This window comes from Melopsittacus undulatus, chromosome 5, assembly GCF_012275295.1.
Source record: "Melopsittacus undulatus isolate bMelUnd1 chromosome 5, bMelUnd1.mat.Z, whole genome shotgun sequence".
Classification (NCBI taxonomy): domain Eukaryota; kingdom Metazoa; phylum Chordata; class Aves; order Psittaciformes; family Psittaculidae; genus Melopsittacus; species Melopsittacus undulatus.
Genome location: NC_047531.1, coordinates 69431583 through 69458654, shown reverse-complemented (window position 1 = coordinate 69458654; position 27072 = coordinate 69431583). Strand labels below are relative to the sequence as shown.

Below are 27072 nucleotides of genomic sequence, written 5' to 3'. Positions count from 1 at the left end.
CAGTTCAAAGATAGGACCTCCCTTACACTATTCATGCTTTTTATTTTATATATATTATATAAATATTTTATATGGTCATAACTACAGTAGCATCTTCTATCTCATCATTCCTTTTCCCTTCTGTAAAGAACAGTCAAGAGCTTCAACAAATACAAATTCAAGACAAGCTTGCCATCTTTTTCTGAAATATGAATGTATTACCAGCTATTCTGGATCAGGCAACTAAGAATTTTCAATCGGCCAGCTCATCCCACTAAACAAGCAAACAATAGGCAAGTTTCAAACCTAAACTGAGGTTTAAGCCAAAAACCTACTCTGAGGTGAATCAAAACACCTGAACTTGGGAAAAGCTGACCTTTGGATTTCAAACCTCAAAAAAGATGTATAGAACCAAATTCTGATCTTGCTCATGCCTATTTTTTACCAGTACAGGAGCAGCAGTACAAATGATGCAATTCTCAATTCACTCTAGTGCAATTAAGATGACGGTTGTAGAACTACAGGAATAAAAATCCAGGCCCATTTCTCATTTCAAGGCTGAATACATTTAGGACAACATGAGGAAAACTAGGTAAACTGTGTACATTCATTATGCAAATTATATGGGTTCATTTTACAAAGATCTATTATGGTTCCATTTTACAAAGATAAGAAGGTAGTTTCATTATAAATTGGAGAAACTAAGACAGCTTAGGTGAGCTTGGCAGCATCATAAAAACACTCTGAAGTACTTTCACAGTAGCTGTTTTCTGCTAGACAATTTTAAATTACAATCATTATCTGGCTTTTTAGCACTGTTTCACAGTTCATTTATTTTTCATACAATGCTGGCTGATCTTTTACAGAACAGCCCACCTTTACCTTAGTCCATGAAAATCTGACTGTGTGTCACATCCTTTCAGGATGCCACTCATCCAGACAGTGTAAGATTCTCTGTGGTTAGAATTTGTTCCAATTCCAATTTGTGGTTGGCAATTATAGACACAGCACTCAAAAGATAATTTACACAGAAAAGCAGATTTCTGAAAGTACAAATGAAAGTCAAAAGCTATTAGAGTTGCTACCTTGTCTGAATTTCAGAAAAGACATCCTTTTACTTCATGGCAGGCACTGGTACTCGCAAGCTGCTCATTATAGCCAGCCAAGGCAAGTGTAAACCATTGTTAAGTGAGTTCGCACTTGTGAATGGAGCTAAATCATCTTGACTGACAGCTATAATTATTACTCAGCATTTATGTAGCACTGTGCATAAACATCACTCTTAAAACATTTTTTTGATTGCAAGTTCGAAATCCATCTGGAGTCTAGAAGCTTTTCCAGACGCTGGGAATGACAGCACAGGAAAAACGATGAAGAAGTAAGAGTAGAGGATCTCAAACACTCATCAGTTTGCATGAAATACTACTTTAGTTAGCTGAAAGGGGACAACAGTAGTCGGTCTCAGTGTGGATTTTTCAGGAAAAAAAAATACAGTTAGTAGGGAAGAGAGAAACCCATCAAAATCTAGTGAAAGCACTGGAAAAAGTTAAAAGTTCAAACGCTACATGCATGTGCTCAGCCAGAGATCTGCTAGAAAACTCATCTTTGTCCAGATTGCTCTCACACTGAAAGTCCTACTCACTGTTTTGGCTTGCAAAAGGAAAAAGACAAAGACAATAAACATGTGGAAGGCTAGCAGAGAGAGACGTTTGCACAGACTTTTCATGATCATCTGATCTGACCTCCCATATAACACAGGCTAAAGAATGCCATCTACTAAATCCTACCTCAATCCCGTAACCTTTGGTTAAAATAGAAAACCAGGCTTGAACTAAAGGTATCAAAGAGAAGCACCATACTCCAAAGATTTTGTCCCAATGGTTTAATACTTTCCTTGTTAAAACTGTGTTTTATTTCTCATCACAACCTAATGCTTCAGACTTCCACATAGATGATGATTTTTTCTAAAATGCATTATAAGAAATATTAAATTACTATCCTTTTTGTCAAACATCTATTTGCTCTCTAAATACTGTAAAAAGATTGAACAAAGTACCTCAAACCATGAAGCTGTGAATGAGTTGCTTATTTCTGAACATCTCTTCCACTACAGCATACTAACTTTACAGTATTTGCTTAAAAATTCCTGTCATATTTCTATTCAGTTAACTTGAAATCTAAAATGATAAAACCCTGTCAATTTGTCATGACCCTTTCTGTATAAACCTCATGAATAAATATTATTTTTCAATACTTTACAGTCTTACAGCGTTGTACATGAAGTTTTGCATTATTTTACCGTATATATTGGGGTGGGTTGTCATTTGAATCATTTCAACATTACAATTTTCCTCTCTCTTCCCCACTAATCCCAAATTGATGAAAAATAACCCCCACAATATTAATGGTCTGCAGAGCCTCTCACACAGTCACTATTCTTAAATGCAATTTAAACAACACAACCAAAACATTGCAAATTGCTGCCTATTATACTACATTGTCTCATCTCTTTCTGAATATGAAGCAGAAATATTTATGTGATTCTGTGGAGATCAATAAAACAAATTTGTAAATACTTATCCTGCAAAGCTCCATTAGTAAGCGCAAAATTAGCTACACAAATACTAGATGAAGTGTAACTAGCATCTAGCTGGAAATTTACTGGCTGCCGTTACTCTCTGGTTAGAATGCGCATAAAGCAAATGTAGTCCTCTTGCTGTTGTGGGTGAATATAAAGAATAATGCTATCAAATAAGATATTACATAAATATCATAACTGCTTCATAAAATAAACATTACGGGTTTGCAATCTTTATAATGTACAAGGAGAAAACAGATCTTCCCACTGCACTGGAATTTAAATGGGATTTCTCTTTGCTAAGGTCCATTGTAAGAATAGAAAACTTGGAAAATTCTCACGGCTGATCAGAATTAGATACACACACACACATTTTCAAGTGTGTATTAATCACAGGCAGGTCAGAACAATACAGCAAAACTGTGTCACTAAATCAGACCAGTCTTTGCTAACAGAAATGGAGGTCATTCCTACTGTAATTTTCACTTTGGAATAAATCTTCATAATCTGTCATGTTCAAAGATTCTTTCACAAATAAAAAAACAAAAACAAAAACAAAAAAAACCCAAGTAAATTTAGAAATAATTCACACAAGCCCAACCTCATGAGGTTTTGTTTTCTTTTGGTTTTGGCTTTTTTTATTTGTTTGTTTTCTTGTTTGTTTGTGGTTTGGGGATTTTTATGTTTGTATTAAGATGGAGAATGAATTTAAGAGAACCTATTGGCTCAAAAGATTAAGTCAGAAAGAAGGCTGGAAGGGAAAGAGGGGTAACAGTTACCTTAGAACTGGTTACATATTGACTAATGCTACAGTGTAATTTCTTTCCCCATTTTTTCCCCCCAGTTGCAACAAATATAGACATGCTACAAATAATAATATCCCTGTGCCATTACTCATTCTTGCATAATCCAATGCAAAAAAGCCAAACAAAACAAGAATTCCCCTTTTACCCCTAACAATTCATTTGAGTGCAGCTAAAGTCATGTGGGGCAAGTTAAAACAAAAACAAAACCAGCAATAAAATCAATAGATAAACACACTTGTAATCACTTAAGATAAACGCCTAAATGTGGAGCCACATTAGGGAATATAAATTCTGGCTTTAAGAATTTGACAATAACAGCCAACAGGATCATCTAATATAGCAATATCTACTCCTGACAGGCACTTAATCACAGAGTCATAGAATCATAGAATGGTTCAGGTTGGAAAGGAACTGCAGATCATCTAGTTCCAACCCCCCAGCCATGGGCAGGGACACCTCACACTAGATCAGGTTGCTCTAAGCCCTTCCAACCTGGCCTCGTACACTGCCAGGGATGAAACATTCACAACCTGCTTGGACAACCTGTTCCAGTGACTCACTACCCTCACAGTAAAGAACTGTACTTGTCCTTAAAAGTTCAGATTTAAATGGGTTTAAGTTTGAACCCTTTTAACCTTTACCCCTTGTCCTATCGCTACAGACCCTGATGAAGAGTCCGTTGCCAGCATCCTTGTAGGCCCCCTTCAGATACTGGAAGGCTGCTATGAGGTCTCCATGCAGCCTTCTCTTCTCCAGGCTGAACAGTCCCAACTTTCTCAGCCTGTCTTCATACAGAAAGTGCTCCAGTGCCCTGATCATCCTCGTGGCCCTCCTCTGGGCTTGCTCTAACAGCTTCATGCCCATCTTATGTTGAGAACACAAAACTGCATACAATACTCCAAGTGAGGTCTCATGAGAGTAGAGGGGCATGAGAGAGTAGAGTTCAACCTGCTGGTCATGCTTGTTTTGATGCAGCCCAGGATATGGTTGACTTTCTGGGCTGTGAGCACACACTGCTGCCTCATGTTCAGTTTCTCATTGAAATGACAGTAATGACTCAAACATATGCATGCATCTACTGACAGTACCTCTCAGTAGATATAATTGAGCTGGTTTGGCAGAGTTGCTAAGGATGGAGTCCATTTCACTTCTCTTTTGGCAACCAAAAGGCACCTACCCTAAGCTAGCCATGTCACCTGTGCAATCACTGGAGAGACATGAGCCCATCTGGAAGGCTATTAATTTGATCCTAGCTGAATACCTGAAAGCTAGGATCAATTTTCTTACAAAGTACGTTTCTCTCTCTTCATTGATTACAAGCCTACGTTTTATTAGGTATCAGGCATGAGAGAGCTTTAAAAGATGGCCCTTCTCTCTGTCCCGGGTTACTGACATGCAAACCAGAGTCTTTACTAAAGACTGGACCAATTTTCATTACTCACATTCAGCAATGGAATGAATGCACTATCTTACACTGACACAAGACAACTGTGTCTAAATATGAGTCTGCTGATCCAGGGAAGATTGTATGTGCACTTAAACACATGCCTGTGTGTCCTGGTGGCTTAGACCTAAGGTGCTGAAAATTAGGCAGGGTATAAACTTCATCATGAAAGCACACATCTGTGTCAAACAGTACAATAAGTTCATGTGATACCACCTCAGTCTCCACAGTGGTCTAGGTACATTAGACCACTAGTACACCTGAGCAGAAAAAACCTCCACACTTTAGCAATTCTGACTCCCAAGCAAGAACTATGAGACCAGCCAGCCCACACGTCTGCAGCAAGCTCCATTGTCTGGAGCTTTTATGGCCAGTTCATGTGGCCATGGCCTCAATCCTCAGCCAAGTTCTCTGTCTAACAGCTCATCAAAATCGCTACATCTGTCCCAATCTTTTGGCTTTTGAGAGAATTTCAATTCACTGAAGGTTAATGCTAATCTTGATATTTTCTTTCATTCATCTAAACAAGCAGCAAAGACTCAGCTACCAAAACTCTCCCAGATTTTACCACAAAAGAAGTGGATGAACGCATTTGTTTCAGGTCCTGTAATTGCTGGTAGTTTGGAAGTGTTCGGAACTGAAATATCTTCTGTGACCAAAGATGGAGGTGGCTACAGCTAGCATGTTAATCACAAAGCAGGTATCTGTCCGAGGAAAATGTCATTTGCCTAAAAGCCCATGAAACATCCAGAACACAGGGCTGGCACCCTTGCTGTGGCAAGCAGTAGTCTATCAGTCTTTACCTAACTAAGGAAAAGTTCTGCAAACAGTGAGGCAGCAGAAGGTAAGATAAATTTAACTGATGTTATCTAAACAGAGGCCTCTTTATCTAAGAAAAGCTTACTTTGAAAATAATTTTAAAGCTTATGGGACTCATCTTGGAGGAATCTGGTCAATGGTACTAAACATCACCCACATGATGCAAAGCTGAAGTTTTTTCTTTCTTTTTTTTTGATGGAGTCTTTTCCTGTGTGTATTTTGTCCAAGTACTACCCTAACTGGACACTGTGTGTTTGATGCAAAGCACAGGCTGAGACAACATACATTCTCCCTCCAAGAATATATATCAATTGGGATTCAAAGACAGTGAAAGAGGAGGCAACATGACACCCATAAACCAAAGCATGTCAATCTGTCCCACTGTACTGTTTCACTAAACAGAAAGATAAATTAGTGAAGAGAATACTTCAGTATCTTGCTCACACATCACAACAGAAACATTTTATCCTGTGCCAACAGATGATAATTAAGAAAACGGTAAACTTTGTTGTCTAACAAAAGAACCAAACCAGCAATGGACACTCATTCACTCATACAGTTTCATCTGTGACCTTCAATCTTTCAGTATTAATAGACATTAAAAGTTCTAGCAGTTTGATATCAGTATCAGAGACAGACATACTTTTCAATCCTCATTACTTCAATTACTGTGTTATACATAAAAACTTCAGTCAAAAGTCAACCCATGTAGGAAGATTCTCTTAACAGTAAGATACTTAGCTTGCTTACTTTACCACAATATTTCCTAAAGTCTTTGCCTTCACTGGTTCCTTATTTTCATCCAGAACCATCACTGTAAAAAATAAATATAGGAAAAGAACACCTTATTCTTGTATTTTTAGGTGGAGGGCAGTGTCTTTCTTCATTATGTCACACTTCAGAACTGCAATACACCAAGCAACAAAAGGAATTAAGTAATTTGGGAATGCCAAAATGGATAATCTTTTAACCTTATTAACACTGAACCTTAAGTACAAAAAGTCTTAAATAATACTGCACTTTGGGAGCAGAAATAGCACAAAGATCCAAAAGGGAAAAACTGAGAAGTGAAAATCAAATGACACCTTCACAGCGGAAAATTTAAACTTCCAAATAGCAAAGGACCATTAAGATACGTGACAATACAGGAAAAAACCGTGCATGTAACATGAGTAGGAAACAACTAAGATTACTGGAGGCTAACCCAGTTAATATGAGAAATACCATTAGCAGTAATATGTCTAGAGGCCCAGAAAAATACTCCCCAGCTCACACGGCTTATTCTAATCTAGCACAGAGGGAAAGTAGCTAATGAACCTCCCAGAGCTGCACAGCAGGGTAATGCCAGAGTACAGCAAAGAGTCCAGACCTTCCAATGAAGCCCTTTCCCTGGATGACACTGGCCCATCACTTTCAGTGGAAGCATCGTTCCCTGATACTGAGGTTTCTGAGGAAAACCACCTGAAACTGCCTCTTCCCTGCAGTCATCTGGGAAATCTACTACAACCATTGCATCTGAAGGTGCAGGTATAAGGAAAGAATGACAGATAGCAACTTGGTAAATGGAATTAAATAAAGTGAAATGACTAAACCATGGAAAAGCAGAGAGAAGGTTTCGTCAGACTCAACAGACATTGATTTAAAATAATGCTTTTTGAAATCTGCCCAAGCAAAGAAAGCAATGTTCAGCTGGATCTAAATTAGTACAAACAATCATACATTTACTGTCCTTCTTGCAAGTAGTGTATTTCAATAGACAAAAATTTGGGGAAGGGAGATCTACTGCTCACCCCTGAATTACTGAAGAACTGACTTAATTCTTCAAAATGTGGTGTTGTCTCAGTTTGAAAACAATGCAATTAAATTATCTGGTAAGACATCAAGTAGATAAAAAATAAAGTACAACATAATGTCTGATTTAAGACAACAGAGCTAGAAATACAACATAGTGATGTTCAAAACCATTAACAGTTGCATGTACAATCTAAAAATACACAATCCAGTTCCTAAAGGGCATGAGGATCTCTTGCAATTAACATAGTAACAGCAGCAAAACAATATCGAAACAGAAGTGGGTGACAGCAAGAAAGCTGCCAATACTGATCCACTGCTTTATAAATGGCTGCATTACAGGACATAATTGGCCTGAAAGAAGTAAAGTTTTTCATAAAGCTTTAATGAATTTTAGTGCTATTCTCATGTTTCAGGTTTAGGGCATGCTAAAGGCATTTCCTCCATTCTATTTAAAGAAATTCTTCAATTACACTATGCCCAGCGTTCAAAAGAATTTGTAGGAAATGCTTATATTCTTGCTATTCATACTTTATTCTGGGCCTATCATCTGATAGCACATGCAATGCAATTACATTCTTCTGCTCTTCCCCATTTATTACAACTGTGGACAAACTTGATGGCTGTGGTTTTTTAATGTTGTTTTTAAGCTATTGCTTGTCTTTATACCATAACTATAAATGCCAGAACCCAGAGCTGCTGAAAATTAGTATTTTCTTTAATGTTTATTTTCACTTGCATGTATTTAGAAAAAAACACAGCTTAGCTCTTTCTGCCCAAAGATGTGAGGGCTTTTCCTGAAGATGGTTTGATTTCTAATGCAATTATTTTTTGGACATCAAATAATTATTAAAAACTGTTAAAAAACAGGGATCCTAGGTAAGAAAATATTTTTCAATTCTTAATCCTGTAGCTGAACCCTCTGAATACAAATACCTTCCAGACAATAAGAGGTCCTCCTTTTAACGTTCGTCCATAGCCTACCATATCTCCCACCTGGAAATAAAAATGTTCCACAAGTACTGAAAAATAATGTCGTTAAAACTCTAGTAAATATGAGCCCTGTATTATATGTACCTATACAAAAAAACCCACAGAAAACTGAGTTTGATTTTTTTGAAAAACTATGAGATGAGTTCAAATAGATTTATCACCTTGCCAAGCTTCTTACTAGCTCACCAAGACTTGTTTGTGGAGGAGACAGATCTCAGTAAGAATTTTCCTTATGCTTTTCAGAATAATTCTCATATAAAATTGTACAGCCAAAAGAAAATCATAGAACCATAGAATGGTTCAGGTTGGAAAGGAACTGCAGATCATCTATTTCCAACCCCCCGCCATGGGCAGGGACACCTCACACTAGATCAGATGGCTCTAAGCCCTATCCAACCTGACCTTGAACACTGCCAGGGATGAAGCATTCACAACCTGCTTGGACAACCTGTTCAAATGCCTCTCCACCCTCAACAGTAAAGAATTTAAAATCTAATTAATCTAATTGATTAAAACCTAATCAATCTAATTGATGTGTCTCTGAGACATAATTATTTCATGTACATCTCCCAAAGCAAAACTATGTAGGTTGTGAAAATTGAAAATACAGGTGTAACAGAATACTCAAAGTCCAAGTTATAGCAATTATTTGTCTAATTATCATTTCCTCTTTTGCCAATAGTTATTACTTTTATCTTCCTTACTTGCCAATAGTATTTTTAGTGCTGCTCTCATTTAAAACAGTGCAACTGTAAATAAAGCCTTGAAGCACAGAATTTTTTTCATGTCTACGTTATATCCAGCACAGAAGGATATAGAATATATAATAAAGGCAGGAGTAGTTAGTCAATTTTCTTGAACATAACTCTGAATTTCTTCTTCACAATCATATTCCACAACACACAAAAAGCAGAGGTTCCTGTTACAGGAAGGAAGAAAATGTGTTAAAAAGACTCTAATTTGCTTTCTTTCCAAGGTATGAAAATTAAAGAGAATTCACTTAGGAATATAAGTAATAACCTTTTCTACTAGCAAGTTTAGCACAGTCTTACCATTGTATCCTGGCACTGGTTTTCCTGACTGTCCGGGTGGAGGTGTTGTAGAGTTCCCTAAACCAATACAGGAAGCAGTAATTGGAGAACCAGATTCTGTCAAGAGAACACAGGTATTGTTAAGATTGTACTTAGTCTCATTAAGCATTTATTGGTTAAGTTTTGCCTTCTACATCAGCACATCAAAATAATAGATTAAAAAAAATCTCAGACAAATAATGGAAGTTTCAGAATTCAGGAGCTTTTATGTGTTATCTAATGAATGTAAGTCCATCACAAAAATTTGCATTCTTCAAAATGGAACATTTCTCAACCCATATAGAAATAGGTCAGTGTTGTGGTTTAAGCCCAGGCTGTAAATCAGAACCACGCAGTCCTCTCACTCACTCCCTGCCTTTCTTCCTCTCCCCCCAGCCCCCCTCCCAGGGGGATGGGGAGGAGAATGAAAGAATGTAACTCCCACGGATTGAGATAAGAGCAGTCCAGTAACTAAGGTGTAACACAAACCACTCCTGCTACCACCAATAATAATAATGATAAGGGAAATAACAAGGGAAGAGAATACAGTACCACTCACCAATACGCAGACTGATCATGCAGTGAGCCAGCCCTTCTGGATAACTCCCAGTTTAGATCCTGGGCATGATGTGCTGTGGTATGGAATATCTCTTTGGCTAGTTTGGGTCAGGTGTCCTGTCTCTCCTTCCTCCCAGCTTCCCCTCCTCCCTGGCAGAGCATGAGACTCAGACAGTCCTTGGTCAGACTAAACACTACTGAGCAACAACTAAAAACATTGGTGTTATCAGTGCTGTTCCCAGGTCGAAAGTTAAAAACACATCACTGCACCAGCTACTAAGAAGGAGAAAAAATGACTGCTACTGCTGAAACCAGGACACCCTGGATGGAAGGCAGGTCTGGAATCCCCTCTGAAGCACCAGCATAAAATACTTCATTCGAAGTTTCCAAATGAGACAGCACAAATATCCCCTAGAATGTTTTTGCCTTCCTAATTATCCTCACAATTAGGCAGCTAGAAATTCCTTCCTCCTCACCTTCCTCTTTTTCTTAAGAAAACTCAGTTTCACACAACATTTTTATACTACAAGACTTGCTATTATAGAAAAGGAATAAAAACTATCAAGTCATGTAACAGAGTTTAAATTTGAAAAAAAAAAAAAAACCAAAAAACCAACAACAAAACATGAGTTGATATTTTCTCTTTTTCTCAAAGGAAAAAAAATCTATAAAAATTACTTTTAACGCTGCTGTAAGTCTGAGACACAGAAAACAAAGTGTAGGTGGTTGTAAATATTAGAAGGAGCACAATATGATACTATTACTTTAAAAATGTGGCTTTATGATTCTGGGGATGTCCCAAGTCTCAGGTTACTTGGCCTGGGATTCAGTCTACACCACCCTCAAGTATCACCTCAACAAAGTGGGTTTGTCTTCAGCTCTATATTTATATCTGATAAGTATGGTCAAAACTGGTTTTAGTTCTCTTGCATTAGGAAATTACAGTTGTTGTTGCTGTGAATTTTCTAAGCTTCCACAGCATTTGTCTGCCACTTCAGGAGTTGTTAAATGACTGTCAAGTGCTAAAAAAAGCAGGAACAAAATCAAAATTACAGAAACTTGTGGTGGTTTTACATTAGGTGTTAATGAATAGCTGAAAATTAGCATTAACAGCATATTTAAGCTAGGGCCTAACACCAGCTGTGGGACACAGAAGGAGAATTAACAAGCCTCAATTCTAATAAAGACAGGCTAAAAGGTTTGCTTACTTGTTTCTCCATCTTTCCCTGTTCCTTCTTTTATGTGATGCACATTTCCCACACAATCACAGATCCTGATCTTCTATTCCAACAAGCAGAACACCCAAGCTACAATTACAGTGGTGACACAATATCAAAATAATCTAACATGTCCCATCTCTGATCACACTGAAAGTTGCAGGAAAAGAAACTTGAAAATTACTCAACAGTTCGGAAGCTTCATTTTCTACACAGTATCTGGACTGAAGACTTTTTTCCACTTCTCCCCAGAACATAATGAAAAATGTTTTTTTTTCTTAGAGAATGGTGAACTGGAAAAGACAGTGGAGGGGACAGTTTCTTTTTTTGACTGTGTTAGGAGGAGAAGAAGTGGTAGCACAGAGGGCAAGAGCTAAATGCCATCTAACAGAACAGGTGAGAAAGGTGTTCTATCACTAAAACATAGTAGTTAGGTTTGCTACCAAGAAGTAGGGAACAGAGCATCACTGTTAACCTGACACACCCATGAGATCTGCATGAACTGGGAATTGACAAATATTTCTAATCAAGAGTGCTCAACCAAAAAACCCTGAGGGAAGAGAGAGAATCTGAAATATCTGAAAATTAGTTTTGATTGTTTGACTCTCTGATACACAGCTAATGAAAACAACAGAAACTAGAAAGGCAACTTCATCATACTAATTTGTCTGTATCTGTCCCTGCTTTTTTGATAATGGTGAATAAGACTGAATGAAAATCCGCTTATTCTAAACAAGAACCACAAGTTCTAAAACTTTGTGAATAGCTCTCTAATTGCTATTTCTTCTATTATTTTCTCAGTTACCAGTGGATATATCATTTTCATATGTACCCAGTGCTCTAATCTCCGAGCTGTACATTCAGTTCCCATGGGTCAATAAGACTTCTAAGACACATGAAAAAAATTAAATTTCTCTGTACTTGACCAGATATTAATTCAGAGAGGGAATCCCAAAAGCATCTCCTCTTTGTGTTCAGTTAACAGTTCCCAAATGCTAAAGATTCCCATACAATGCAGGAGCACAAAGGAGTACTGTCAAACGATGACAGGAATCTTTGTGCTGTACATGTCTTGGGAAATCTAATGTATCTTCCCAACAGGATACTGGATTGAAATATCAATTTCCCAAAACTATCACGAAACAGCAACTCCCTTCTAGGAGAGGATTTTTTAACCACAGAAAAAACGGTCTGACTTGAAAGCAGAATTCAATTCAAAATCCTGCTGAAGAGTAATCACTGTTCAGAAGAATACAAAAAAGTAAGTACTGATGAGAAATATCCTTTACCAATTGTGTGTAATACAAGTACTGTCTGGCCCTTTTATGTATTTCCAATAAATAAAATTGATTAAGAATCTTTGGTTTCAATTAAGGTTCATTTCTTTAAAATTCAAGTCAGGACCTGTACGCAGATGCTTGTCAAATGGACATTGCATTCCACCTACCCCTTACAGCAGGCTTCTGAATGTACAAATGGACATCCCCAACCTGACACTCGCTTATAGTCATAGATTCACTGAAATTAATATACAGTGTCTAGATAGATCACTAATCCCGAAGTCTTTACCCAACGTTTTTAATATCCAGAACAGAACAGTAAAACTGTCTTCCTGTCAAGCATTTAGGTGCTAACCCTCCACTCACTACAGTAACTTAGCTCACCCTCCACCTGTGGAAGGCTTTTCAGGGACACCTGTATCATAAAAGAAATTTCTTCTCTGTGTAACACCTTACAATGTGACAATGAAACAGCTATGTAGAAGACCAATGTTTCGTAACTAGTCTGGTAGCTACATTCAGCATCTGCTCTAAGTTATAATGGAATAAATGTACATCTGAGAATAACAAAAAGCACTTTACTGAAACATGGAAAAGAGAATTAGTGAGAGATCATTTCAAAATCATAGCTGTTAAAGTGTCTCAAGTCCCTCATTATGTTTTTACTTTCAGGATAAGGGCTGATGTAAAGAAATAGCCCTTGAAATTCAAAGATGTGACCAAGTCTTCGTTTTGTCCCACTCTACATTTAAGTGAAAGATATTATTTTAAAGATATTGAAATGTTATTGAGATATACTGGACAGCTAATTAATAGTCCGATACAGGCATTTGTGTTGCATTTGAGCCAAGAAAGCAATTCCTGTGTCAGAGAAGATGCTGCTGATGCAGAAGCAAAAAAGTGCACTCTCTCACAAGTAACTAGTACTGCCTGAGTTTATTCATCAGAGATCTTTCACCTACCCATGTGCCTGACTTGCAGAAGCTGTGCCCTACCAAATGATGCAGAGCAACAGCTAGTAGATTCTGTGCTCAAAACTGTCTTGCTCATTCAGTCAACAGTCAAGTTCAATCAAAATAAACAGTTTTGAAATGACCCAGGAATTTAAATACGAAAAATGCCCTGCTACATTATAATTTCTAGACTGTCTCATGTTCCTCAACATAATAGACTGTCACGCTGCTGAAATACTTTATTTTCTGGCAGGATGTACTTAGGGAAAACACACTGCATTCTGATATTAGTATTTGAGTTTGGGTTGCACTAAATGAGTAATGTAAGGCTGTCTGCTTTGAATTTCTTAGGATGCATAGATAGACACTGGAAACATGCAAAAGAAGTGGGAAACTGTTATATAGGAGGAGACAAAAAAAGAGAAGAAAAAGGAGCAATTGTCATATGTTAACATACACATTAATAACACTAAGTTCTCAGTATGGCAGTGCTGTTTTGAGCCATTCTCCTAGCAAAGCTGTCATTTTGGTTGAGGGGAATTGAAGAAGTTACTACAGCAGAAGACAGCACTGATAAACTGGAGAGTAGGGTCTATGGAAGGGAGAAACCTTAGGCACCACAGAGCAAGAATGCAGATCTGGAAAGACTCCTTGCCACTTTCTCCCTCCACACTGTGATCATTTTAATTATGCCAGAAAAAATGAAATTAAGACTTCAATAAAGTAACATCAACATGCTTTCCAGTCTGGCAACAGCTATTGGGCATCCAGGAACAGAAAACCACAGTACCAGACGAGTTATACTATTCAAAATCTGCACCACAGCATACAATACTGCTTCCTTATAATATATTCCTTATAATGAAACCAAATGTAACACATCACAGAAATAATATGTACGGGGAGAGTCCTGAAGATTCAGGGCGCAGATCATCAGGTATTCATACAGACCTCATTTCCCTCACCCTCCAGCATATCACTGCAAAGAAGTCAGTTTCCCATGCAGTTCTTCATTGTTAAACAGGTTTCTAAGTCTCTGACTGCACTACTGGTAGGTAGCCTCACTCACAACTTGTGATTTAGCACTGTTAACCCTAATAAATTCTGTCTAGACAGCCATGCTGCAGGCTGGTGGCTCAAGCACCAATTTAGTCTTATGCTTTCTTGTCTTGGAAGCTAATTTCAGATAATTGTTTTAGCCTCTGTACAGTACAGCCATGCCATGGTTTCAGCAAGGAGTCCAAATTATCCATTGTATAATTTTGCCATGAAGTTTTCTCCATCTCTTCCAAGGAAGAGATCTCCGTTCTCTGCAAAGCACCAGGGTGGCACATGAGACATGATACAGTATTAATGTCTTCCTTAGAAAGACCAAGTACACATGACTAGTGCTGGCTATTTAATTACAAATACCCTGACACTAATTATTCATCAACACCAAAATAAGGAGATGACACCCAGACACTATAATCCACTGCATCAGAAGGCACAGAGGAGAACAGGTTGGATAATCCCAATGCAATGTGATGTGTGATGCTGGGCTGTCAGCTGGCAGACTGCCATAAAAGTCCATGGTTATAACTGCAGCTACACTGCTAGTATATGTTGATATGTCATGACTTTTACCATCTTCTAAGAGTAAGTCTAGTGAAAATTACTGTTCAATTCTATCATATTTATACCATTAATTTCCCCATCCATTTTATTCATTTTCTCTTCCTTTTGCTTAAGTCTGTTGTCAAAGGCAGTAAAATTTAATGACACCTTATATTCACTAAAATTCTGATATTCTAATACATCTAGCAGGGTAATGCAGCAAACTAACAAAAAAAAGCGGGCAGAGCCACAAGAAAACAACAGTGACTAAAGAATCTGGAGAACTGTAAATTCTTAAGGATCCCCTGATTCAGTTTTTCCAACTGTCAGAAAGCAAGTGTGAAATTAAATCCAAGTCACACATTATGCACAATTAGGTTAGATTAAAGACAATCTGTCATCCTAAACTGTGAAAGGCTTTGCTGGCTAGTAGTGCAACTTCAAAACCCCATGCACTGTTTGGTAGCTCACTTCACCCCTTATTTCTGAGGAGTATGAAGGATGCAGCAGAAAATTTTTTGAACAGTGATGGCAATTATCATTTATTTTTCCTCCACCTGATTGCATTCTTAACTTAACCTTCCTGTGAGTTAAGCATATGCAGTTTCAACACAATAAATACCAGGAGCATACAGAATGCCAAAATATGGTAAGTAGCAGTGGTTTATCTTTGCAAAATCCACAAGAAGCATCAAAGTTCAAGTGAGGTTTGCAAGTTGAATGATTTCTATTCAAGAACTTGTTTTACAAGCAGTTTATCAACTTCTTACAAACTTAAGTGAAGCTAAGGTAGAGAATATGCAGGTAAACCAACTGGAAAAAATTTAAGTTAAGGTATTCTTTCTCAAATATTATTTAGAGAGATTACCACATCTGAAACATGACCTTGTCCATCATGCTGCTTGCAATTTAGATTACATTCATTTGGAAGATCAGAACAAATTATTACCTTGATGGGATGGCTGCAAAACACATTTGTCCATCTCTCTATAGAACAGAATGTAAAACTTCTACAAGTTACCTTTAAGCCTCATGGAAAAACAAGTGGTTTTTACCTCTTCTTCACCCCCATGAAATTAAATTTGACCTTTCTCACTTAAATTCTACGCAGAGCCTTGAAAAACCTCTACTCAACTGCTTAACTTTTGTTACTCAGCAACTGTAATGTAGAAACTTGACTCAGAAAACACAGAAAAGCGATATAAACAGGAAATAAACCAAACAATATTTTAAAGGGTTACAAACAAAACCAGAAATATCCATTAATTAAACAGATTCTCCAGTACAGACATATTCGTACAGCAGGACCAGAGGGCTGCACAAAAATCTGCTTATTTGCTTTTTTTCTGGTTATGACTTCTTGCTGTTCAGTATTCACTTCCACTTGAAGCTCTCCTTATTCTCTATATTCTTTATTGTACACTAGCAACAAGAGTGCTCAGTCAACAGCAGGGCCATACACTATGGACACCACAGAAAGTGCTTACTGTCTGAAAGACAGCACAGGCAGTAGCTAAAAGGGACAATGATGTGACAGCCATATTCATTTTCATTATCCATTATATGAAGAAGGATGCTTTTGTAATTAAAACGCACAACTGGACACTGCACAGTTGACTTAAGCTAATTTAAATGCACATCAGTGAAGGTAATTGTGGAGCCTCATTATTCTTCAACACCTTGGCTGGACATTCCCATGTTCCTTCTTCCCTCATTTTTACATTGAGTTAGATTGAACTGATAAAAAAGAAATCTTTTTTCAGCCAGTTTAGTTTTTGCCTAAATCAATGCTCTGATCCTGCTTGCCATGTGGCGACATGCACGGTAGGACTGGCCTAAGACCAGGGGCACAAAGGCAGTGCCAGTGATGAAGGAAGAATGCTCCACTCCATTTTTCACTCATAGTTACACTAAGCTGACCATTCATAAATCACACACATTACACACCACCACTGCTGAGCTATTTATATCTGTATGTTTCATTTAAATAGTATCACAAGTACTTCTTCCTCTGCAATCAATTTGTCAATGTAGTCTAAGTCATACCTTAGGATATCGCTTTACGTTTTAAATGCCAGCTGCAACTCAGGTACACATGTAAGTGCTTTCATAAGCCAGGCCACTTTTCTTAAACAGAGCTCTAGCCACAAATAACTATCTGAAAATTCATGTACGTAGTTACTCTGTTGGTTTAACTTTATATCAAATCCCAACCTGCAGTGGTATCAACCAATGTCTCCCACCTCAGCTGGGACACTATTTTGTATCTTTAAAAGCAAACACTGCATTGTATTGTGTTGCACAAATTTAAGTATATTCATATCCAAATAAATGGGCAAGCATTCTCATATTATTATGCCCATATACAGCACTGAGAATGACAGTTTCAAGCTTGTTTGTGCTATCTAGGACTGTTAGTATTATCTTGACTGTGAAGCTATGTTGATACATGTACAAGAACAGCTGAGTACAGCTAGGCAGAAGCAGAGCATTTCCCTCATTTCTTGTGAATGTACAGAAGCACAGTGAGGAATAAAATAAATCACAAAATAAGCTAAAGGTATCTGAAAATCTGAAGCCTGAACCCCAAAATAAAATCCATTTTGCTTATAAATTAAACTATTTTCTAAAGTACTTGACTTTGCATGCTTATTCTTAGATATTAACATCAGAAAAGAAACCAGCAATTCTTTAAGTATTTTTAATGCTTTAAAGTACTTTTAGAAATAAAGCATCTATTACCATGATTACATCTTACACTTGTGAAGGCTTAATACTGCTTGTGCAACCCTATTGCTATATTCAATCCACTCATTTGAAAACAAAATCAACTGCCAAACCCAGTAAAATTCCCTCAAGGCTCCCTTTCACAACATTACCCAAACACAGAAAGCATCCTACTTGTGCTAATGTACATGTACAGAAGTCCTCTGAATATTTCAAAGCATATCCAAATAAAATCTCCAGAATAAATGTATAAAATTTAACCATAAAGAAGATCTAACTAGTTAGTTACAGGTTGGTGGGCCGTGACAAATAGTAAATCCAAAGAAGAAAGTAAGTTCAGCTATCACAGTTTGACAAGCTAGTCATAAAGCTCCAGAAGTTTATGCATTCTTTTTGTAAGAATACCAGGCTCTTTTGCCTACAAATGGTAGTTTATAATGTACATCTCATAAGTTGCCTAAATCAAAATGACAGTCAAGATAACCAGAGGACAATAGAAAGTTTTCTGGCCTTTTTTTGAAGATGTCACATGGTATGTTTAAAGATTTATTAAGTTGGGCAATGCACTGAATTATATTTTCAGACTAAAAATTAACTTCAACTTTTTATTTTCCTCCTACTGTAACATCATAACTGAGACATGATGGAATTCTAAGAGATAAATGGAGGTTATAAAAAGTAATTACACATCTCAGTGCTAACCATTTACTGTTTAATCATTTTGGGGTGTCTTAATATATTGTGTGGATAGTGACAGTGCCAAGATGGAAAAGACAGATAAAATTACTAGTAACTCACATATTTTTTATTTATCAGTGTCTAACATTTTAGAAACTCCTGTTCTCTTTCTGCCTTTACTGGGCAACCCTGAATCCTGCAAAGGTTCATTTCTTCCATGCACCAGATCTGTGCAGCTTATTACTAGCTCTTCTGTCCTTAAATCAGCAGGAAAATCATCGACTTTACACTAATGAGGACTTTATTCTCTTTATTCATGAGCAGTGAAAAAAAGCAGTTGCCATGTGACGAGAAGGAGATCAGCAACCTGTAACAATTTCACAAACACATAGACTGGAGAAGCTGTCATAGCTTGTCTCCCTCAGGTAGATGAGACTGCTCTATTTGTATTTAGCATACCCATTCCTAATGGTGTCCCCTCTTCTTCTTCTTCATTTGCTTATTCAGTGCACACTAAACATTGTTGATGGCTGAACTCCATAACTTCAGACTGCTTTACAGTTCCTTTATTTTCAGTCATCTACACCACATCAATGAAATTTTAAAAAGGAGGAAAACATCTATAATGCTTCATTCATATTAATGCATGTGCCCAGCTGCATTTGGAAAGACTAAGATTAATAACCACTGAGAAACTGAAGTCAAATGGGAACAGAAAAGCTTAATACATCCACACTATCAATTCTAAGTTAGAAAATGTCAGCGCAAATTGGACAGAGTGGCATTGGCAGAGCGAATACTGATTTTTTACCAACATAGGAGGTGCTGACAAGAGTACAGTCAGGAGAAAAAGAGAACCTTCTCAGCAATTTAAAGAACAGAGATTTTTCTTTTCACTAGAAGAAACTATTGTGCTTACTGACTTAAACAAGCCCACACTGCAACCAACTCCAGAAATAAAAACAAAAGGGATCCATCTGTTTTTCAAACAACAAAACTCTTGCCATCTCCAACACAGTACAATCTTTACAATATGACAAATTTCCCAAACTGCATGTGAGAACTGAAAGCCATGTCAAATGCACATCTGAAATAAATGTCAAAAGATAAACATTCTTAGAGGAGAAAACACACTACATGAAATGGAGGACACAATGAACAGCACTGAAAATCATAATAAACCTATGCACCTGTAATGATTCCTTCAAAGTGAAAACGTCTTAGAGAATATGTATATAATCCAGTCATGCATTCTTTCACATCCAACACCTACATAAGCAGTATGTAGTAATAACCAAGACATTTCTGTAAAACACCTTCTCAGCTAAGCAGCTACTGCCTAAATTTCTAAAGGAGAATCATCTTCACATGGGCTCTGCAGAGAAAACTCATGAAAGTTTAAGACTGGAAGATGAGTACAGATGACTAAGACTGAAAATGTACAGAGGCAACACAGTAGAGAAGCCATTTTACTAACTCATGTCACGCATCATATATGATGGAGATGCTAAACTGCATTAGCATGAGTGCAGTAATTCAGTATTTTACCATTAGATTAACAAGGATTACACCAATCAAATGCCCAGTTCTGAGCACCAGCAGTTTTCAATGTTTCCCTCTCCTCCTTACCCTCCCAGAAACAGAGTGCTCCTAAGTAAGGTTTTCACAAATAAGCAATTTTATCACATTTCCAAATACACACTCATTTAAGAAACTTATGTAAGTCTGATGTTCGATGGGACTGCACATCCAAAGGCCCAAACAGTTTACATCATAATGAAACACCTTTAGGAACAACACCAAAAAAGGTTGGGTGGAAGGACAGTGATGCTGTGGGTATTTTTTCTCTGCAACTATAGCACATTTCTGGGATGTACACACAGATTGAGGGATCCAATGCTCCACAAGAGGAGAGGCATATTTCCTCATTCTTCCCTCACATCTGAGTGGTAGTACTTGAATACTGCAAAAGAGAGGCACAACTGCTTTTCACAGGTTTAAGAGACAGGTTGGATCCCTCAAAGCAATTTAGCCCAAATTACTTGGCTTATTAGAAAATATGAGTGTCAAATCCTAATTTAAATCCATGTCACTCTTTTAAGTGAAATTATTGTAAGATAAAAATTGCAAGGACTGTAATTACTCCAACCTCAAGAGGGAAGCCAATCATCAGGAATCATTAGGAAAGTGCTCCTGGATTCTGACACAGGTTGACCAGACAGACAAAATAAATATGTAAAAGTTCTGTTCTTTTTCATTTTTCTGAAGCTAATGATAGAGGGCATTGTACAAAATTAGACAGCTACACACTACTGAAAGCTCAGTCTCTGCATTGGCAATGTCCATGGCCCCTAAAAGAATTTCCTCCTCTCTCTCCTCCAATAAAGACAACCAAAAACTTATTTAAACAGGATGTCCTAACATGACATTGAAGGAATGACAAGCTACTGTAACTAATGACACTCAGTTCACATGTTCACAAGTCTGATTACTAAACAACAAACAATGACTGAAATTATCCATGTTCATACACTTAAAGGAGAGAATGCAAGCCCCCAGGTAGAGACATGATAAATGACCACTTTTCACCTCCTATTCTACATGAATACCTGTTGTAAGTTCATTTATCCAGAAAATTATGCTCAGAGGATTCTGTAATTCAGGGCTGTGGAGCTGCTTAAGTTTCTGCAGAGTAATTCCCACTTCTGTAGAACTGCTCTGCTGGATATCAGCTTCCAATAATAAAAAATATGGTCCTAGTATTTACAGGATACACATGTCTTTAAAAAGCATGAACTGCATCTACACTGAGGCACCACCTGGCAACCTAGACCAGGAGCCTGGACTTCAAAAGAAATTTGTTACGCATCTTTCATCTCAGCTCCAGACTCTTGTGCTCCATGAGTTCAGAACTGAATTTTTGGCTCTCAAAAAAAACAACAAAACAAACAAACAAAAAAATCCTTACTTTAATTACTACAAATAGAACAGCCACTCTTTGTTTCTTTGTTTAGTTTACCTTTCCTGCTGCCTCTTCATCTGAAAATGTCACCATATTAAAGCAATGCACTGGATTGATCTCCATGGTTCTGAATGTGACAAAGCATGAAATTATCAAAGAACAAAATCTGTAATCCAATTGTCAAATGTGGGGAGATAGAGGTCTACACTGACAAGGCAATTCACCTAAAGAACAGTTATGTAGTGGAAACCTGGAAAGATTAGCTAACAATTCAGCTGCAAAATCCATGTTTTTGCAAAATCTGCAGAAGATTCTGCAGAACATCTCCAGGACAACACAACAGAAACTGAAGACTGGAGAACATGTCATGCTGCTTGGAGACCAGATTAATAAACTCTTCCCCATACATGATTGCAGTAGGAAGTAGTTAACTGAAGTATATTACAGTATGTACACTTACTTATGATTCATATTTTTTACACTGAATTCAATGATAGTTGCTTGTACAGTTGTAATATAAGATTTGTATAACTATTAGTCCTATGTGGAATTACACAATAAATGTATGTCTTAATAAAAATATTACCATCATAACATTTGCAGGTTTTCAAGTTAAGACCCAGGGAAGGAACAAGAACAATTTTGAAAGCAATAGTACATTAATTAATTGTGCAACAGAACTTGGGGAATTCCTAATAGTAGATTTAATCATACTATGTCACAGAGTATCCAAGATCTCATTACAATGTGCACCTACTACAACCTTCTTTTTCAGCAGCCATAATGTAGCAAATGTAGTAAGCACTGCCTGATTTTTTTTGTCCTACTCCTGCTGCAGACACCCATTCCTTACTGGATAAGGTAGCTATTTCTATGAAAACAAAAAACACGGACAATCTTCTCATAGGTCTGCCTGCTCACACTCAGGACATAGCAAATATTTCCAATTTATGCCTCCTACACTTGCATGCTCTGTAACTTCACTTCCCGCAGTACATGATCAAAAAAGTTTTATGGAAACCTGTCTCTTGACTGACTTTTTGTACATGTAGAATTTTATCACTGAATTTACAGTTTCAGTTCTGTTTCAACTGAATTTTTCTACACATCCTCAATGATAGTCTCAAAATGTTTTCCCAATTTAATGTCTGCAAGACTGTATCAATTTTACTTATTCTACAGGGGTGTTAAAAGAATTGCATGTGCTTGCACAACTACTCTGAAGATGAAAAATGATATTTAAATGCCAAGTGTCATTTTATATAAATAAGAGAAAAATAAACACTGCACAAATTCAAAACAAGACTATCCTCTCTCCATGTACAGATTGAGCACAGGATCTGAAAACACTATTCTTCCATCCATTGCCATGTCTCCAAAGAAAACAAAGTTCTTATGCATCCTTACTGCCTCAAATATTACTTTGCCACTCACTGATTTACATTTCACAGCTTGTAAGACGTGCTAACTATATTTGTAACACAAACATTAACATTTAAAGTAAGTGTTATTCATGACAGCATATTGACACAAACCTAAGTTTTAATCAATCAGGCTTTCCAGGTGTACCTGCTTTGAAGTCCCCTAATGAAAGCTTTCTTCTGTTTCAAAGTACTGTTTCAATTCACAATGATTTCATACACACTATAAATCTTCTAAAGACAAAATGGAAGAAAACTCTATCTGCATTTCTTTGTCCATACTCATTTATTTCTAGTTTCAATATACAGCAAAAGGACCAAGAGCTTTGCAGATACCTTACTAAACCTGAAGCAGAAAGTGGTTTACACTCCCTTTTAATTTTATAATACTTTCATTTGTTAGCTTTTTGTTTCCCTTCACTCATACACATTTCATCTCCAAATAATGACTCAGTTGCTTCTCATTTCTACAAAGCTGATCTTTTCTCTACTCTGAGTCATAAACAAGGGAATAGAAATTACCTCATCATACAAAAACCACTAATTACCCAGATACTGGTACTCGATTTTCCTCATCATCATCCTTTCCTTTAGCTTCAGTTGAAAGAGTCAGCAACTAAGATGTAACTGCATAAGAGCTAGAGTAGTCAGGTAAAATCAAGGTGCCAACATTTCTCACAGTTTTGTAATGCCTTTGTTTTGGAAGAATGACGATAAATTTCAGATTGGGGAAGAAGTAACAATCTGGCAGATTATCAAACATCAAAAGTATTTTCATATCTAGCAATAAGTCAAAGGCTTTCAATCTCAGGCATAATGAAACAGCAATTTATAACTGCAGCTGCAATTTAATTACAAAAAAAGGTAATTCATAAAATTTAATAGTTTTGTTATTTTGAATTGAATTTTGTTAAAAAAACCCACCTATTTAAAAAGTTACTAGTTCTACATAAAATAGCTGTCTCAATCTCTTCCTGCTGGAAATGATAAGAGGTTTTTATTCTGTGCTTTTTGTAGTAATTTTTTATTTTAAAGATAGTTTGGAAGATTGCTATTTCTGAATTTTTGGGTCCTCTATCCTGTCATCAGTCATTAATCTTGCATATTTCCAATATGAAGTGAAACAGTCAGTTATCTCCTCTATAAAATATTTCACATTTAGTGCATACAGCTTTGACCAATTGTACTGAAATAGGGTAATATTGGATTGAAAGGGAATTTCCAGCATAGAAATCCACTTTCAACAATATCTTACCAAGTGACAGACACTGCTTATTTTTTCACAGTTAATGGGATATGCTTTGCATTCTGCTAAAAATGAGGTGACTGAAAGACAGAAGGGAAGGCTGCTACAATTTAATTTGAGAGCATACTGTGAATATGAAAATCAAGGAACATACTGTACTATGAGTAGGGTTTGTGGCCTTTGGAAAGTCTCTCAAACAGTCTTACCTTTACACACTATAAATACAATTACATGCACATGTTTGTTTAAGGTCTCTTACCCATACCTGAGATACATCTCCGTAAACATGGTATCATTAAAACTTTGCACTAAGCATAAGTCAAAAGTATAAGAAATTTTATATATATATATATGTGCATAGGCAGCAAATAAAAATACATGTAAAAGTATGTACAGTAATATTGCTTACTGTCAGTTCAGTAGGCAAAGACATTGATCTTTTAGCCTTTTTAAGTTAATTGCTCATTCTGCACTATTCAGGCCTGTTCTTGCCTATAATCATTAGGATCATAGAGAAGTGAGCAAAATGCAGGTCTCATGTTAATTAATTAGCAGATTGAATAAAAAAATACACTACTATCTTGCAGGACTTTCTTAGTATATATCTAATATTGGGGGGATTAATAAAAGTGATTCATTTGAAACCTCCTCAACTGATTCCATTACCTAACATACAATAGAAAGGAGCTAAAGAGTTTCCCATTTTTTTCCTAATCTTGTATTTCTGCTATCTGACCCATCATGGAGGAATCAAAATGTTTTTTTTCCCTAGAGAGAGAGAGATCAGAGAAAATCTGCATCTCAAAACAATGATGCACAGAAAAGAGGTATTCTTAGAAGGGAGCGAAGGAGGGAGAGGAGGAGGAAGCTTTTGTAATATACTTCCTTAGCTCCAATACCAGTAATGTGTGCATGAAGCAAAATCTGAATCTGATTTTGTAACAGTAAAATTTGAAAATCCACAGTTACAGAGAGATACATTTGATAGAGCCTTAATCCAGAATTCAACTGGCACTTTTGCAAAATTACACAGAGATTGGTACTCTTCTTCATTACAATTTAAGTATCCAGTCCTCCTTCAAGTGAAATAAATGGGAGACATTCCAAAATAATCAATTGAAGTTGGATGAGATCCACACAGAACAATATTAAAGATCAAAGCTTCTACTCTGTGCTGCATATTTTTTAGGTACACAAAATACACATGCAAAAAACTTAACTTAAACCTGAAAGCTTCCCTAAATACCAAATTTTCTGTCACAAAGCAGTCACATATGCAAACAATATAAAAATACAGTTCTACCTGTAGACTCGGGAAACAAGTCTGAAAATATTGCCTCAATGTATTTTACAAGTGGCATTTTAAAACACTCACCTGTTTGCCACCAGTGGTCCAAGACAGGTACTCCAAAGACCTTTTTTGACCATTGTAGTGTGTCCACATCACAGCGCTCACCAGCTACAAATAACATTCTGAACCTTTAAATGAAAATTAAAGAAAGTGTATGTCTTGATCTGAATGGGGAAAGGAAAACAACTTGAGTAAATCACAAAATCACAGCAAAACAGGTTGGAAGGGACCTCAAGGTTCAACCAGTCCAAACTTTCTAGGCAATGCATGACCTAGACTAGATGTCCCAAACCCTTTCCAGCTGTATCTTAAAAGTGTCCAGTACTGGGAAATCCACCACTTCCCCAGGAAGATTATTCCAATGGCTGGTTGTTCTTACTGTGAAAAATTTCCCTTTTGTGTCCAGTCAGAATCTTCCCAGGTGCAACTTGTTTCCATTAAACCCTTGTCTTTACCATGTGAAAAGAATAAGTATCTCTGCTCCCAGATAAAGAGAAAAGGGGAGGAAGCTCCTTCCTAGTAAGTAAAAGTTAGAATCTTGGTAATACTAATTTATGCTACTTAATAATCATGTAAGAGAGCTTTATTTTCTGAATGCAAAGGCCTTGGGAGAACAGAGGCAATCAACTGTCAGTGGAAATAAAAGTAATTTAATGCTTTGTACACAGAACCTAGGTAGATATCCTTTAGGCAAAACATGTCAGAAAAATACCAGAAAAACTATTAAAGAAATAAACAGAACTAAAGGAAATATTTGTAGAATAACTCTTAGTTTTAAGTTGTTAATAATGTTCCATTGAAGCAGATTTTAGTATTCTTTGAACTGCTGAGTCATCTTTTTGTAGGCATTTGGAAATTAGTTTTCAGGAAAATTAATGGGACATAGAAACATTTTCCTATGGAGAGGCAGGCTATATATCCTACTGGATAATGCCAAACAGAACATTCAGTAGCCTGGGGTCCCTGATCACAGTTCTATACTTCAGCTCATTTGACTGGATATTCCCACAGACAACTTCGGCAGAGAAGAGATGAAATGCCTGTCAGTTCTGACAGATGTGAGCTGCATGTTTGTGCTATTAAAATAGGTAGTACATATAACTGAGCACTAAACTCACAGGCAGACTTCATCCTTAGTATCTTTTATTGGATGCTTAGTCATACTTTATTGTCCTTTACTAAGCATCAGAAACGCACTTCATGCGTTGTTTAGAATGATAAGATCCTCTATGTCAATGGTAGCTTTCTTAAATATGACTACCAGTACTCAGAAGCTAGACATTACCATGTATTACTGCATGCTAGTAAGGTCCTGATCTTTCTGACAATTGCACCATACCTTTATTCATGTCATAGAAGATTTTCTGCACTTATTCCCTAATGAGCAGTTTAAAACCCTGTTAAATTACATGTGGTGCAGCCTCACCTTGAGTACCATGTGCAGTTCAGTACAACACAATTTAAGAAGGATGTTAAGGTACTCATATGCAACAAAGCTGGTGAGAGGTCTGAAAGGAATGTCCTATGAGGAGCAGCTGAAGACTTTGGGTTTGTCTAGTTTGGAGAAAAGGACCTCACTGCTCTCTCCAGCTTCCTAAGGAAG

General features: G+C 36.9%; 1 protein-coding gene across 1 annotated transcript in view; it reads right to left on the bottom strand.

Annotated features, from left to right (window-relative positions):
• Positions 1-27072, bottom strand: part of ACSS3 (acyl-CoA synthetase short chain family member 3) — an 82196-nt gene that overhangs the window by 8892 nt on the left and 46232 nt on the right. The window contains exons 8-10 of the mRNA XM_034063063.1: positions 25494-25597; positions 9463-9558; positions 6377-6440 (exon numbers count right to left, since the gene is read on the bottom strand). Of these exons, the coding sequence (XP_033918954.1) occupies positions 6377-6440; positions 9463-9558; positions 25494-25597 (264 nt within the window). The remainder of the gene's footprint in view (positions 1-6376; positions 6441-9462; positions 9559-25493; positions 25598-27072) is intronic.